General features: G+C 47.0%; 1 protein-coding gene across 1 annotated transcript in view; it reads right to left on the bottom strand.

Annotated features, from left to right (window-relative positions):
* Positions 1–14,964, bottom strand: part of GABBR2 (gamma-aminobutyric acid type B receptor subunit 2) — a 351,725-nt gene that overhangs the window by 87,221 nt on the left and 249,540 nt on the right. The window contains exon 13 of the mRNA XM_077756059.1: positions 8,935–8,995. Coding sequence (XP_077612185.1) covers positions 8,935–8,995 — 61 coding nt within the window. The remainder of the gene's footprint in view (positions 1–8,934; positions 8,996–14,964) is intronic.

Raw genomic sequence — 14,964 nt, 5'->3', positions numbered from 1 at the left:
TCCTGCAGAACAATGCTGCTTCCTTGTTGTGGGGCAAAAAAGAAGGGTTTTCTTTAAAAAGCTCATTCTTCATTTCAAATTTTATATTTGGATGATACGTAAAGAAAATAGGTCCCATTGGTGAAAACTGGGCTGCCAAAAAAAGTCCAGTCTGAAAATACTCGCTGGCTGGGGGCCTGGGAGCGCGCACGAGATGGCGCGGAGACAGCCTCCATCAGAGCGGTTCCGCCTCCTCCGGGGACCACGACCCCAGGCCGGAGGGCAAGCAGTGGGGTCGCCAACACTCTGCTCCGTGGGCTCTCCTCCCCTCACCCCTCACCGTCCGTTTGTCCTCAACTGGCTCTAGATCTGAATGGAAGGAGGTGTGCGTGTTCCTTAAAGTTTAATCGTCACAAACACACAGACTCAATGTACGGCTCTGAGGTATAAGACAAAGGATGGGTTTGACTCCCCGAAAATAAAACACGAGAGCCTTATATAATCCCTCCATTCCTTGTAGGACCCCCTACCAAAATCCTAAACTCAGGGGTAGGAAAGAGCTCTGGCTGGCACACAGGACCCTGGGGCTGGTCTTGGCTCTGCGGTCACCTCAGTAAGGAGCCCCCAGGAAGTCGCGGCCCCTTCATGGGTTTTGCTAAAGCCAGTGGGCTGGACGGGGAGATGTCCATGGCCTCTAACTCTTGTCAGATGATTCTGCGATTGCTTTGAAGGATCTTCCTCAGTTCTTCATTCTAAGCTGAAATCGGCCTCCTGAGATTTCCCTTCAGGGGGCCTGCCCCTGCTTGGGTGGCGGGGGTGGGCACACATCGCATGGACCCCTGTTCCCAGTGGTTCTCCAGAGATCGGAGCATGGTGATAGCGGGCTTTATTCTACTCTTCCCCAGATGGCCAGCCGTTCCTCAGGAAGTATTCCCAGTCTGGTCACTGCCTGTGGGAAGGTGCTAGAGGGTCACTTTCTTGTCACCCAGTGAAGAGCAGAGGCAGCACCGAGCATTCGGATTTTGTGCTTCCTTGGCCCAAATCCTGCAAACACTCTTCTCTGTCTTCATAAACAATATGCTGCTGCCACATTTTTAACAAGTTAATGTCAGGGACCTTTGGTTGGAAATTTTTAACAGGCCAGGTGGACACTGGCCAAATGGCTTGGGAATATAATAACCCTACTAAGGGCAGATTTGTCTATCGACTCAGGCAAACTGGGCCAGGAGCAAAAGCTAACTATCAGGGGGTGTACAGGACACACACAAACACAACAGGTTATTTGCACACAGAACACCATTTTTCTTCTCTTCTTGGCTAACTTCCACTGGCCCTTCAGAATTCATCTCAGATGCCACCTCTGCTGGGTAGCCTTCCTGGAATCTGCCAGGTGGAGCCAATTGCCCCTCACCACGTGTCACATGCACTTGAGGTTCTGTGTCTATGCCCACTGGTGCCCTGCTCTCTGAGGGCAGGGGGCTGCATCTTACCCAGCTCGGTACCCCCTTCTGTCGAGTCAGGACCTGGAATGAAGGTGCCAGGAAATGATTTAGTTTTAAGAAACTTCAAAAGCCCAAACGATATGGGAGAAACAGGAATTCATCTACATCAAAATTAAGAACTTCTGTTCAACAAGTACTTTATATACAAGTGGCTGAATGAGAGAAAGTATCTCCAAAGCCTAAAGGTAAAGGGGACTAAGATTTAGAAGATATAAGGATCTCTAGCAAATCAACAAGGAGACAGTACCCTCAGAATGAAAGTGGTGATAATCAACAAATGGCTCATAAGCACGGGAAGAAACGCCCAAACCTCACTAGTAAACAGAAAATGATATTGAAAACCACAGTATGACATTACTTTTTCCTTCGGATGGCAGAAAATGAAGGGGCCACCAACGCTAGGCAGGTACTGGTGGGAGAAGGGGCAGGAATCCCCATGCTGGTGGCAGCAGAAACGGGTGTGGGTGTTGAAAGAGCCATTTGGCACATCTTAGGCATGTTTAGTGTTCACTCCCCTCCCCGGCCAACAATTCTGCTCCTGGACATTTGTCCTAAGTAAATGCCCATTTGGGTTCATAAGGGGACACTCATTATTTGTACAGGTAGGGAGCTGAAGGTGGCCTGGGTATCTGTCACTGGGAGGCTGGATGGGGAAAGCATGAATGCACCCCATGGAATGATCACTGAAAGTCATGGCTCAGATGTTCACACAGGGACATGGAAGTATCTCCAAAAAATGAAGTGCTGACTGGGGAGGAAGAAAAAAAAGAAAGAAACAGAAGAAGAAGATATATAACCTAGTTGCACTGATATAAATCAAAATATATGCACTCAAGACATCAATCCACATGTTGTGAGGACATGTCAACACAACAGATGCATTAAAACACTGAGTGTTTGCCCTTTCCTGGCGGGTGGGGGGGGAGAGGGGGCTTGGGGATGAGAACAAATGCCAGAGATAAGGGCACAGACAAGCAAACAGAGAGGGGCTTTCCTGGGCCAATGATAACAGTGCCCCATGAAATGAAGGACATGAAACGTGTCCTAGGGGAGGAAGATCTTACTTTTCTCAAGAAATTCTGCTGGCAGGGGGCAAATCTGGGGTTATGGCTGCCATGGCCCTTCTCTGTGGTAATCACCAAACTGTTCATAGCTTCATGTCTTTGAATTCTCACCATCACTCAAGGCAAAGAAAGTGATCTTTAATTTTGCTATTTTAAACTGAATTCTGAAATGATGGCTTAGAGGGGCACCTGGGTGGCTCAGTTGGTTAAGTGCCTGACTTTGGCTCAGGTCATGATCTCACGGTTTGTGGGTTCGAGCCCTGCGTCAGGCTCTGTGCTGACAGCTAGCTCAGAGCCTGGAGCCTGGTTCAGATTCTGTTTCTCCCTCTCTCTCTGACCCTCCCCTGCTCGCGTTGTCTCTCTCTCTCTCTCTCTCAGAAATAAATAAAAACATTAAAAAAATTTTTGAAATGATGGCTTAGAGAGATTAAGCCATAGCACCTAGCTAGTGATGAAGAGGCAAAGACTTTCAACGTTCATAGACTTTCCTCATGAGAGGAGATGAGTCCCCCATCACTGGAGGCATTTAAGTAGAGGTAATGCTGCAAAAAAGAGTCAGGGCTCCCTTCAATACAGAGAGTCTATGGCTCAATGAAACACAAGGTCTGCTAAATAATTCTGTCTCCCAGGCTACCTTCCTTGGGCTCTCTGAAAGGCAAGCCCTGGATGACAAAGGCTGGGCAGTGTCAGAGCCAGGCTCCCCGCCTCAAGGAGCCCACATACACGTGTGTCCTTGCATTCCGGCTGACCCACAGCCATGCACGGCATTCTGCAGGCTAGTGGACTGTCTCCCTCTTAATTACACTGAGTCAAGTGGCAGTTCAACCAGACCCATGGCTGGGGGGACGGACCTCCAACACACTCCCTGATATTAAGAACCAGCCTCCAGCATCGCACACTAGGGTCAGACTGGCTCTGAAAGTTTTCTAGTAGGTTCTGGGAAATTATCTTCCCACTTTTATCGGCCCTGGCACACTGCCTGAGAAATCATGAAGCGCCTGGGAGGCAGGGACTGTATCTTATTCAACTCGGCTTCCCTAGGAGGACCTGACAGAAGCGCCTGGCAGGTGCTCAGGAAATGCGCACTGCGTACAACCATGTCCGTTACCCCCAAGACCGAACAGTAATTAATGGCTACCACCACGGAGGACAAGGCCACATCTCACCCGGTACCTTCCGAATGACACTTATACTGTTGGTTCAGTGGACGACCCCACCCCTTCAAATCACGTCCCGAAACATAAAAGTCCGAGGTCTGAGCCCTTTATGTTGCACAGAAGCCGTGTGAAATCCAAGCACATCATCGTTTGCCGCGACTCTGACAAACAGGCCTAATGAAGGCAGGGCCGGTGAGGGAGCGAGCACACAGATGCTCAGAGCTGCCGAAGAGCACGAACAAGGCTCTAATCATTGCTTCGCTCGACTTCCTCCCCTGCTGCGAATTCCGAACCGTGTTTAGACTTCGGCAGAAACATGGATTCTTTCTTCTCTTGAGAGGAAAAAGCAGCCAATTCACTGGCATTCATCCTCTGCTCCACGTGCTTTCATGGAAGTCAGCGACAGCATGGGGGAGGGTGAGTGGATGTGGAGTCGAAAGGGGTCCAGGCCTTGGCCTCACTACACCCAAGGGGTGTGGCCAACAGGAAGCTAGTGCCTGCTCTGGCCGCTGGCGGATCACTCAGAACAGTGCCTGAGGCAAGAGTAAGAGGGCATGGAAGTTACTGGAGAGGTGATCCTAGGGCACTCTGAAGGGGCGTGGGGAGGTGAGACAGGGAAGGGGAGAGAGCCAGTAAAGGGCCATTAATGAGCAGGTTTCTGGGTGGGCAGCTGAGGCAACATCCCACTGGGGACCCATGCAGACAGCATACCTTGCAGTTTCCCGACCCAAGAGGGAAGGATGCTGAGAGGTTTAGCCTCTGCTTCTCTCTCCTCCTTGAGGCAGGGCTGTCCCTGGAAGGGCTATCTCCCTGGACATCTGGCCTTCTCCTTGCATAGGGCGAGGCCTGCAGGTGCCTTTGACGGGATGTTTCTTTGGAAATATGGGTGCTCAGGGAGTGTGGATGTGTCACTGATGGCCTCGACCACCCTCCCTCTACGACTGTCCTGTTGGGAGTTAAAAGCTCCCTTGAAAACAAAGTCAATGCAGAGAAGCTGGGGGTGAGGCAGATCATTCATAGGGATCTAAAGCCTTTCCCGGGTTAAAATGCCTCAGTCTCAAGAGAGGCCATGAGTCTAACCCTGGCACATTATTCTAGAGCAGTTCTGTTTATCCAGCATTCCTAACTTTACAAAAGAGGTAGTTTCTCCAGCCTCACACAGCAATGGCTGCCATCTTGAATTAGCTTTGGTTCACACTCTGTTGTCAAGGCCAACTGTTGTTTGCAAGACAAGTCACTGGAAACCACAAGTAAATGAATATGTTCTTAAATATTCACAAGTCCTATCACCAACTAATCCAGTGAGCATTACCAAGGGCTGGCCAGAAGCCAGACACTGCATAAGGAATGTGACTAGTCCCAGCTCTTGAGAATTTGTAGAGCAAGACCTCATGTGGCCATCCCATTTTCCAGAGGCTTAGCTAAGGCTTAAGGAGATGAGGTAACTTGCCCAGGGCCACACTGCTGCTAAGTTTCAGCACAAGGACTTCAATCCAGGTCTTTTGTCCCCAGATTAATTCAATAAACTTGTACTGGAGGCCCATCGAGTTCCAGGCATTTGTCCTACCAACTCTACAATCTTGGTATCAAAAAGTGCAGGACCACGGTTTCTTGGCTCCCCTTTTAGCCTTCTCCCCAAAGCTGCCTCCCATTTTCAACTCACTCGTGTTTTAGTGTTGCAAAGGAATTAACAGAGCCTCCTACAAAATGCTTCCTTTATGGTAGATACAAGGGTCCGGAAGGCACCAGGAACTCTGCACAAATGAGGAGCCAAAAAAGCATCTTGTGAGGTCTTCAGAGGGAGGGTGGGATGGGCTATCTTCCAAGGTCAGGTTAGTGAGCTTTGAAACAGCCTGGGTGTGAGCCTCGAAGCAGCCCCTGCAAAGAGAGGCCCCACTGCTGGGGCTGCCTGTCTGTGAGCCAGCTCTGCGGTGAGCCCTGCTCACTGCCCCCCCTAAATAGAGGGCAGGAGGTGAGGGAGAGAGAAGCAGACAGGGAGAGAGACAGTGTGAAGGACACAGCAGGAAAAAAACATGGTGTTCCCATTTAGAAGCCTTTTTGTAACACCAGTGGCAAGAGGCGATGTAAGAGTGGGTAACCCCAGGATGGGGAACAGGCCCATTCTATGGGTATATCCTGGAAAGTTCCAGAAAACAGAGCCTGGACCAGCCCAGGGAAGTATGGGCCCAGAGACTGGAAGGAATGAACTCACGATGGGATGGATGGGCCTGCCCCAGACAAGTCCCTTCCAGGTTGGTCAGCCTATTCAGTAATGCAGTGCCCTTCCATCCGGGCAGACAATGCACCTCTGGGACCCTTTCTTTACATTTGGAAAATGAACTCTTGTGCTGACACGAACATGTCCCCAGGATTCCGGTGTCTCATTTCAGCCCCCAAATAGCAGAATCCCTCTATCAACAGGATCCATGTTTTAAAAATATGTAACAGGGGGTGCTTGGGTGGCTTAGTCGGGTGAACACCTGACTTCAGCTCAGGTAGGTCATGATCTCATGGTTCATGAGTTGAAGCCCACAGAGGCTCGCTGCTGCCAGCCTGTCAGCACAGAGTCCACTTCGGGTCCTCTGTCACCCATCTCTCTGCCCCTCCCTTGCTTGTGCTCTACCAACAATAAATAAATATTTTTAAAACTCCATATAAACAGGAGTATCTGCAGGTCCAGCTCTGATGTTCAATAAAAACTGGACACAGGGGTACTTGGGTGGCTCAGTAGGTTAAGCGTCTGACTTCGGTTCAGGTCATGATCTCATGGTTCGTGGGTTCGAGCCCCATGTCGGGTTCTGGGCTGACAGCTCAGGGTCTGGAGCCTGCTTCAGATTCTGTGTCTCCCTCTCTCTCTACCCTTCTTCTATTCGTGCTCTGTCTCTCTCTCTTTCTCAAAAATAAACATTAAAAAAAAAAACTGGACACAAATGTGAAGGGAAAACAGTAGAGGTGTGCATGTGAGTACAAGGAAGAATCTGAGGTCCAGTCTCAGCCCTGCCACTAACCGGCTTGTGTCACCGGGCAGAACACCTCCCTCCCCGGGCCTCAGTTTCCCATCTATATCAGGAAGTAGTGGAGCAGGATCATCTCTAAGTCCCTTCCCTGTCTGACATCCTACATATGGCTAAGTGTGGGGAGAAGCTATAAAGGGCAGGCAGACGGAGAGGCACCTGGGGGTTTCAACACACCAAGAAAATCTGGATTTGCCCCAGAAAAGTGTCATAATTTTTGACACAGTGCTAATCATAATTGCTACTACTTGCTGAGCAAGAAATAAATATATGTACATATTTCTACGTGTTAGCTTGTCGAGTTCTTCCCATATTCCAAGAAGGTAGGTGGGATTATATTCCTATTTTACAGACGAGAACTCCACACAGGTGAAGTCAGTTGCCTGATATGCCCACCTCTGAACTTCTGTTTGCTCCACTGCCTTCCTTACAAATATCTAAAATGAGGGGTTGGTGTCTTATCCTAACATATGAAAAAAAATAAAATAAACAAAAGGCACGCACTTGTAGCTGTGATCGTCCAATCAATATTTTATAAAATATTCTCCCAGAATGATATAATTTGAGAACTGGAAATGTGACAAGAGAATTTAGTTACAATCACTCAAAAAAAAGAAAAAAAAAAAAAGAAGTGTCTTTGCCAAGATGCTTACTTGGTTCAACCAATGAAGAAGCAAGACTTACCAAATGGGAAAATAATTACATTTATCGAAAATTATATCTTTTATGCATGCCAGAGAGCTGACTTGCGTTTCAATTACCTGCCATCAGAAGGGTGAATCTACAAGATTGCATTACGGAGCCACGGTACCCAACACCTCTCCTCAATGATCTCAGTCCAGTGGGATTTGTCTGAATGAACCTGAATAACTCGATTTCATTTCTTGCTTTCCCTTGGATAACTTTGGGATCTGACGCAGAAGGCACTGCTCTTGTTTCTGGGTTTTCCAGAAACATCCAGAGGCTAAAAAAAACTGCGGTAAAGAACAGTGCATCTAGTGGTTTTGGCTAACAACCCTGCCGATGACTGACGGAGGTGTCTACCTGGAGGAAGGCCCGGCCCACTCCTCACAGACGCCCTGTGCTCTCTGACAAGCCTATGTCCCTCTCGGGGCCTCCACTCCCACCTTGTCACATGAGGAACATGGTCTGGAAGGTTTCTGAGCCCCTTTGAACATGGACAACAGAAAAATCCAACAAATGACCTAGTTTCTTAAAAAAAAAAAAATGAATGACCTGTAAACAAGCACGTGGGGAGTGATTATGGGTTAACAGAGATTAAAGAGAAATATCAACCAGATGCAATGAGTGAGCCTTGTGTGGATTCTCCCCCAAACTACAAAGGCATTTTGGAGAAAATCAGAGGATCCACATAGACTAGAAGTATCTAAGATTCAACTAAGAACCATTATCAGGGGCACCTGGGTGGCTCAGTTGGTTAAGCATCTCATTCTTGCTCTCAGCTCAGGTCATGATCTCAAGGTTAGTGAGATCAAGCCCCGAGTCTGGCTCTGGACTGACAGTATGGAACCTGTCTGGGATTCTCTCTCTCTCCTTCTCTCTCTGCCCCTCACCCTGTTCCTGTGCTCCTTCTGTTTCTTTCTCAAAATGGATAAACTTAAAAAAAAAAAATCTTTGTTAAATGTTTTAGGTGGGATAATAGTATCTGAAATAAATGTTCTGAAAGGTCCTTATCTACTGGGAATGCCTACTGCAGTATTTATAGATTGAAATGAGATAATGTCTGGGAGCTGTTTTAAACATTACAGAAAAAAAAGGGTGAGGTGGGTGAGTGAAGATAAAGCAAGATTAGCAAAATGTTGATGATGGCTAAAGTCAGGTGATGGGTACACAGTGGTTTATTATGCAATTCTCTCGACTTTAGGGTCTGTTTGAAAATTTCTAGAATCAAAAACAAAAACAATGCAAGCTTTCTCAGAATAGTGGGGCGGGCTTAACCCCCACCGCCCATACTTTCATGAGCCTCTCAGAGTCCATGTGAAAAGACTGTGTAGCCTGAGAAGTTATGCAGTTGAGAAAAATATTCTAAGTAAGTTGAAACTAATGCTTTCACAGAGAAGTGTTTTTCTATTTTCTCTATTTTCTCTTATCTGGAACATCATACTTTCATTTCTTTTGATGTATTTCGTTGCAGAAACACAACATCCCCGAATATAAGAATTCATCAACTAGAAAGAATAAGCATCAAAAAGCCTACCTTGAAATTGAGTAAATTTAATGGTCCCCATCCTCTCCCCATTTCGGAACACAACTTGACCCTAAAAACAAAACAAAAGAGAAATGCCATATTAGCTCAAACACCATGGATCTCAGCTAAAATTTGTACGTCGTACAATGTGATGATTAATATGGAAAAAAAAAGATTCCCGCCAGACTGCAGATGCAACATTAAACTAATTGTTTTCAAACTGGTTGTGACTTTCTCTGGTTAATAAAGGAGCACAAAATCAATAATGGAAGCAACACATGTGAATTCAAGCTGAGATATGCATCGTTGTTATTATCATGACTATCCATTAAACACCCACGTGTCCTGTTATCCTGGGACCAGGTCTTCCAGGGTGCTGGAAAGATGGAGGCAGAGATGAGGCCTCTGGAGCCTGGCCCCGACTCCGCTCCTGTGCCCCACCCATTAAGGTCACTCTGCTGAGACTGTTTGGCGTGAGGACCAGAAGGGGGCTGGAGGTCGGTTTGTATTTCTTATTAAGGATAGAGAATGTTTTGGTAAGTTCTTCCTGAGCGGTGACATCAGACCCAATTATAAATGGGCTATGGGGCAGCACAAAATTAAGCTTCGTGAGCCAGCGAGACCTACCTGGTGTCACAGGCAGCTGAGCACACCCTCATTAGGGACCCTGGGGGCTACACACAGCATCATCTGCTGTATTTGCCTTGCTTGCTGATACAGGGCTTCCATAAGCTAGGCTAAATAAATCGCGAACATGAAGAGGGGGTGGGGTCTCTCCTTGCCCATGACCCATGACCCATGACCCATCAAAATTCGGTAACTGTGCAGGGAAATTGACGCATTCCATCAAGGGATCTTTTTGACAAGCTTGAGTGGAAATAGGGATGATCCTCATTTTACAGCTCAAGAAACTGAGACCAAGAGAGGCTATGCACTCCATATTAGGTTCATTGTAAGTGTGGCTGCTGGGAGTCAGATCCGAGTTTGATTTTTCACTACAGCATGTTGCTCCTAACCCGGAAATAAATTCTTTCCCATCTTTCTAGTAACATGCCATTAGAAAAAGAAATTGTCTTAAAGAGACACTGCTTTACTCTCACTATGCTCTTGCATCATCAGGTACCGGCACAGACAATACTCCGGATTCCACTCAATTCTCACGAGAAAGAATGAAAGAGGATCTTCCTTTGGTGGAAACCCAAAGTCTGAGGCCCTGCGGCTTTTGCAACAAAGGGAATCACTCAACCTGTTCTTAGAACGAGAAACACCTTCTAAGACCACTTTGACACCTTTTTGAAATCCTGTAGACAGCTACAAGTAGTATCATTTTGAAACTAATGCCGACCAAATTCCATATTCAGGTGATGTCAGGCAATTCCCTGAAGTGTGAGAACATTTCAGCGTAAGGTGAGACAGGAGCTGTGATTTTATTTCTAGGGATGATTGAAACGCACAGAACATCTTCCCAAAGCATCACTTTTATGCAAATAGACCACTTTGCACAGTTGGGAAAGATGCAGGCCTTGTGGACAAGAAGGCATTTAGTGTTTTGATAAAGATGGAGATCTAATTTACCCACTGCCAAGGTATGAAAAACTCCGAAGACTCCTAGATATAAAATGTGGACAAATGCTGCAGATTCTTAAACATTTTTTTTTAATTTAAACTCTCGTTAGTTAACATACCATATTGGTTTCAGGAGTAGAATTCAGTGATTCATCACTTACATACAACACTCAGTACTCATCCCAACAAATGCCCTCTTTAATCCCCATCACCACCCACTTCCCTCCCTCAGTTTGGGTATTCTATCGTTAAGAATCTCTCGTGGTTTCTCTCTCTCTCTCTCTCTCTCTCTTTCTCCCCACCCCTTCCCATATATTCATCTGTTTTCTTTCTTAAACTCCAGGGCTCCTGGATCACTTAGTCGGTTGAGTGTCCAACTTTGGTTCAGGTCATAATCTCACAGTTCGTGAGTTTGAGCCCTGCATCAGGCTCTCTGCTGTCAGCGCAGAGCCCACTTTGAATCCTCTGTCTCCCTCCCTCTGCCCCTCTCCCACTCATGCACTTGCCCTCTCTGTCTCTTAAAAAGTAAGAGTGACACATAGGGTGCCTAAGTGGCTCAGTTGGTTAAGCATCCAACTTTGGCTCAGGTCGTGATCTCACAGCTCGTGTCTGTGCTGACAGCTCAGAGCCTGCTTTGGATTCTGTGTCTCCTTCTCTGTTCCTCTCCTGATGGTGTTTTGTGTGTCTCTCTCTCAAATATAAACAAACATTAAAAATATTTAAAAAGTAAACATAAAAAATTATCAAAAATTCTACATATGAGTGAAATCATAATGGCATTTGTCTTTCTCTGACAAATACATGTCATATATATATGTACACACATATGCATTTGTATATATACGTACATGTATATATATGCATATATATCTTCTTTATCCCTTTATCAGTTGACAGACATTGGGCTCTCTCCATAGTTTTGTTATTGTTGATAACATTGCTATAAACATCAGGGTGCATATACTGCTTTGCATCTGTATTTTTGTATCCTCTGGGTAAATAACTAGTAGTGCAATTGCTGGATTGTAGGGTAGTTCTATTTTTAATTTTTTGAGGAACCTCCATACTGTTCTCCAAAGTGGCTGCACCAGTTTGCATTCCTACCAACAGTGCAAAAGGGTTCCCCTTTCTCCATTCTCATCAACCTGTTTTTCTTGTGTTGTTAATTGTAGCCATTCTGACGGGTGTGAGGTGGTACCTCCTCACAGTTTTGATTTGTATCTCCCTGATGATGAGTGATGTGGAGCATCTTTTCATGTGTCTGTTAGCCATCTGGATGCCTTCTTTGGAAAAGTGTCTATTCATGTCTTCTCACTTCTTAATGGATTATTTGTTTTTTGGGTGTTGAGTTTGATAAGTTCTTGATAGATTTTGGACACTAACCCTTTATCAGCTATGTCATTTGCTAACATCTCCCATTCCATCGGTTGCTTTTTAGTTTTGTTGATTGTTTCCTTCACTGTGCGGAAGCTTTTCACCTTGATAAGGTCCCAATAGTTCATGTTTCACTTTTGTTCCCCTTACCTTCAGCCATGTGTCTAGTAAGAAGTTGCTCTGGCCGAGGTCAAAGAGGTTGCTGCCTGTGTTCTCCTCTGGGATTTTGATGGTTTCCTGTCTCACATTTAGGTCTTTTATCCATTTTCAATTTATTTTTGTGTACGGTGTATGCAAGTGGTCCAGTTTCACTCTTCTGCATGTAGCCGTCCAATTTTCCCAACACCATTTGTTGAAGAGACTGTCTTTTTTTCCCCATTGGATATTCTTTCTTGCTTTGTTGCAGATTAGTTGACCATATAGTAGTTGCGGGTCCATTTCTGGGTTTTCTATTCTGTTCCATGAATCTATGTGTCTGTTTTGTGCCAGTACCATACTGTCTTGATGACTGCAGCTTTGTAATAGAGCTGCAGAATCTTTCTTAGTTAAATGAAACAGTATATACTGAAATGGTCTTCGAAGCTTGGACAGAATGACACTGGATTGGAGTAGGAGGTGGGGATGAGAACCTCCCTTTACTTTGTAAATAAAACTAATTAGTCCATCTTTGAAATAAGAGTTGTCACACTTTAGTTTTTTTCACAATAACTATTTTTACTGAGAGTAGCTCTTCCTTACTCTCTCAGGTAATGCAATGGAAAGAGGCCAGTGTCTGAATATCGCACACCTGGCTTCAGTGCTCCCTCGGGCAAATTCCTGAGCACCCAAGCTATGGACCTAGTACAGCTCCTGACCTACAGCAGGCGCTCAGCAAATGGCAGTAGTAATTCTTATCGAAAGATGTTTAAGAGCAGAGAGCTTTAATAAAAAAAAGATGTTAAGTACCAACTCAAGCTTTCCAACCCAAGGCAGAGATTTTCCATAGCATATGATTCCATCTGTCAAAGGGATAAACTGTTGGGTTTTCTCCAAGGTGTCCTCACCTCTCAGAAACATCAGCCCCCAAGTGACTGAGTTCTCTGACCACAGGAGCCACTGTGTGCTTCACCAATGAGGGGTGAGGAACTCACAGATACGTGATGGGCTATGTAGGGGGTCTGCGCAGAGAAGCCAGGAAGCTCCATGAAGCCCCCTTCTGAGGAAGATGTGTCATCTGATTCTTTCCTGAAGGAGTTACCGTGGCACACGTTGGGTTGGACCACTAAAGCCAGTTGTGCTACCCTGCCCATGGCTGATGGGGTGGGGGCCGCTCTCCTAGCCAAGTCAATGTCAATGAGACTGGACACAAGGACACCCACATGCCAATCAGGTGATTTTCATGAAATTCTGCCCAACAGGTGTTCTGCCACAAAAATTTGCCTATTGTGGGCCAGGTACTTAGCTTCTAGGTGCTGATTCCTATCCTTGGAGAGATTTGTATTTAATTAGGGAGGAACAAATAAAACAAGTTTGCCACTAAATGAACACGATGACTTTGGTTAGTGAAGAGTGCCATGAAGAAAATAAGAGGGAGTGGCTGGGCGAGGGCAGAGGTCTATTGCACAGTCAGGAAAGACCTCACTGGAGAGCTGATGGAAGAGCTGAAGGCGGCAAGGCAAGAGGGAGGGGCTCCAGGTGAAGGGCAGAGTCAGGGCGGGAACAGGAAGGGCCAGCGAGGGGGAGCACAGTGAGGGAGCAGGTAGGTAGGCAGGGCCAGGTCACATCTGATCTGGAGGCCATGGAAGGCTCTGGAGGGGATTTTAAGCACGGGGAAGAGCCCCGGGCATGGGGAGGTTGAGCAAAGCAGTACTAGGATTTGATGTAAGGTTTGAGAAGATCAATATGGCAGCTGGATAGAGAATGGATGGTAGCGTGGAAACAAGGACACAGAGAAACTGGGGGCTGTGGCAGCTGGTCATCACGGTGTGTGGGGACCATGGCTCAGGCTAGTGTGGTGGCCTGATTCTCTCTCTCGCCAGCTCCGAGTGCACTGCCAGGATGGCTGGGCACTGTGGCCTGAACAGGAGTGGACTCGCATCTGCCTTCTGTCCGGGTCGCCCCTGCGGTGAACTGTCCCAAAGCCCCCTTGGGAAGGAGGCACTCTTTCCCTGGCTGCTAGGCATCTCGGCTGCTGCTGAGCTGCCCAGCACCCCAACGAAGCTGTGCCAATGGCGGCCATTCCCTCTCCCTGGAGGACAGCCGACATCCAATGCAATGTGAAGGGACACAGTTCTACCCGCTTCATCACTTCCAGACAGCTTGAAGGATCATGGGATCCTGAAGTCCCTGTGGGATGGCTGAGACCACGGTTACAGCTGATTAACTTCAACTTGTCCCTTTGCCGGATCCTGCTTCACTTCCTCCTTCCTGGGTTTGGTTCCTGATCAACTTCCTGTATGTAAATCTTTGTCTCAGAATCTGTTTCCTGGGCAACCTGACCTGAGACATCTGCCATCAAAGGTCATGGGGACTATGCCTTTCTTGCATCCTGAAGGAGCCTGCGTGACAAGGCGGTGGGAACCGAGGCGATGGATTCTGAGAGAAGCCCCCTCTCCAGCCTCACCGGGGCCTGGCATTTCAGCTGGGGAAGCTGGGCTGGCTTTGCCTTTCTTAAACCCCAGTTTGAGCAGGGATTTGTTGTGCTCTTCTCCCCACACACATATTCTTTCTGTCTACATAAATGCTGTGCCTCTCCTTAAGCTTTCATCGTGTGCGATCCCAGGGCTGTAACTGGCGACCGTCATGCGCACTCAAGATCGTTCCTATGATGGGCTGCAGCCCGAAGCGATGGGGCTTGGTAGCTCTGGCTGGCGTGGTGGCCGAGTTCTGTCTGGTGACTCACAGTCTATATCCTCCTCTGTGTTGCAAGGACCCAAAGTCCAGAAACCACATTTCCCACCATCCCTTGCCAGCTGGTTTCCATTTAGGTTCTGCTAATGAGAAGCATTCACAGGAGATCAGAAAGCATGCATAAGGGAAAAGCTATACGTTTCCTGCCTTGGCTGTAGCAGCAGGAGTCTGAGTGACTGCAGGTGTCTGTGGACCCCGGCATCCCTGCAC

Source organism: Crocuta crocuta, unplaced genomic scaffold, assembly GCF_008692635.1.
Source record: "Crocuta crocuta isolate KB4526 unplaced genomic scaffold, BGI_CrCroc_1.0 scaffold431, whole genome shotgun sequence".
Lineage (NCBI taxonomy): Eukaryota > Metazoa > Chordata > Mammalia > Carnivora > Hyaenidae > Crocuta > Crocuta crocuta.
This window is presented reverse-complemented; position numbering and strand designations above follow the sequence as displayed.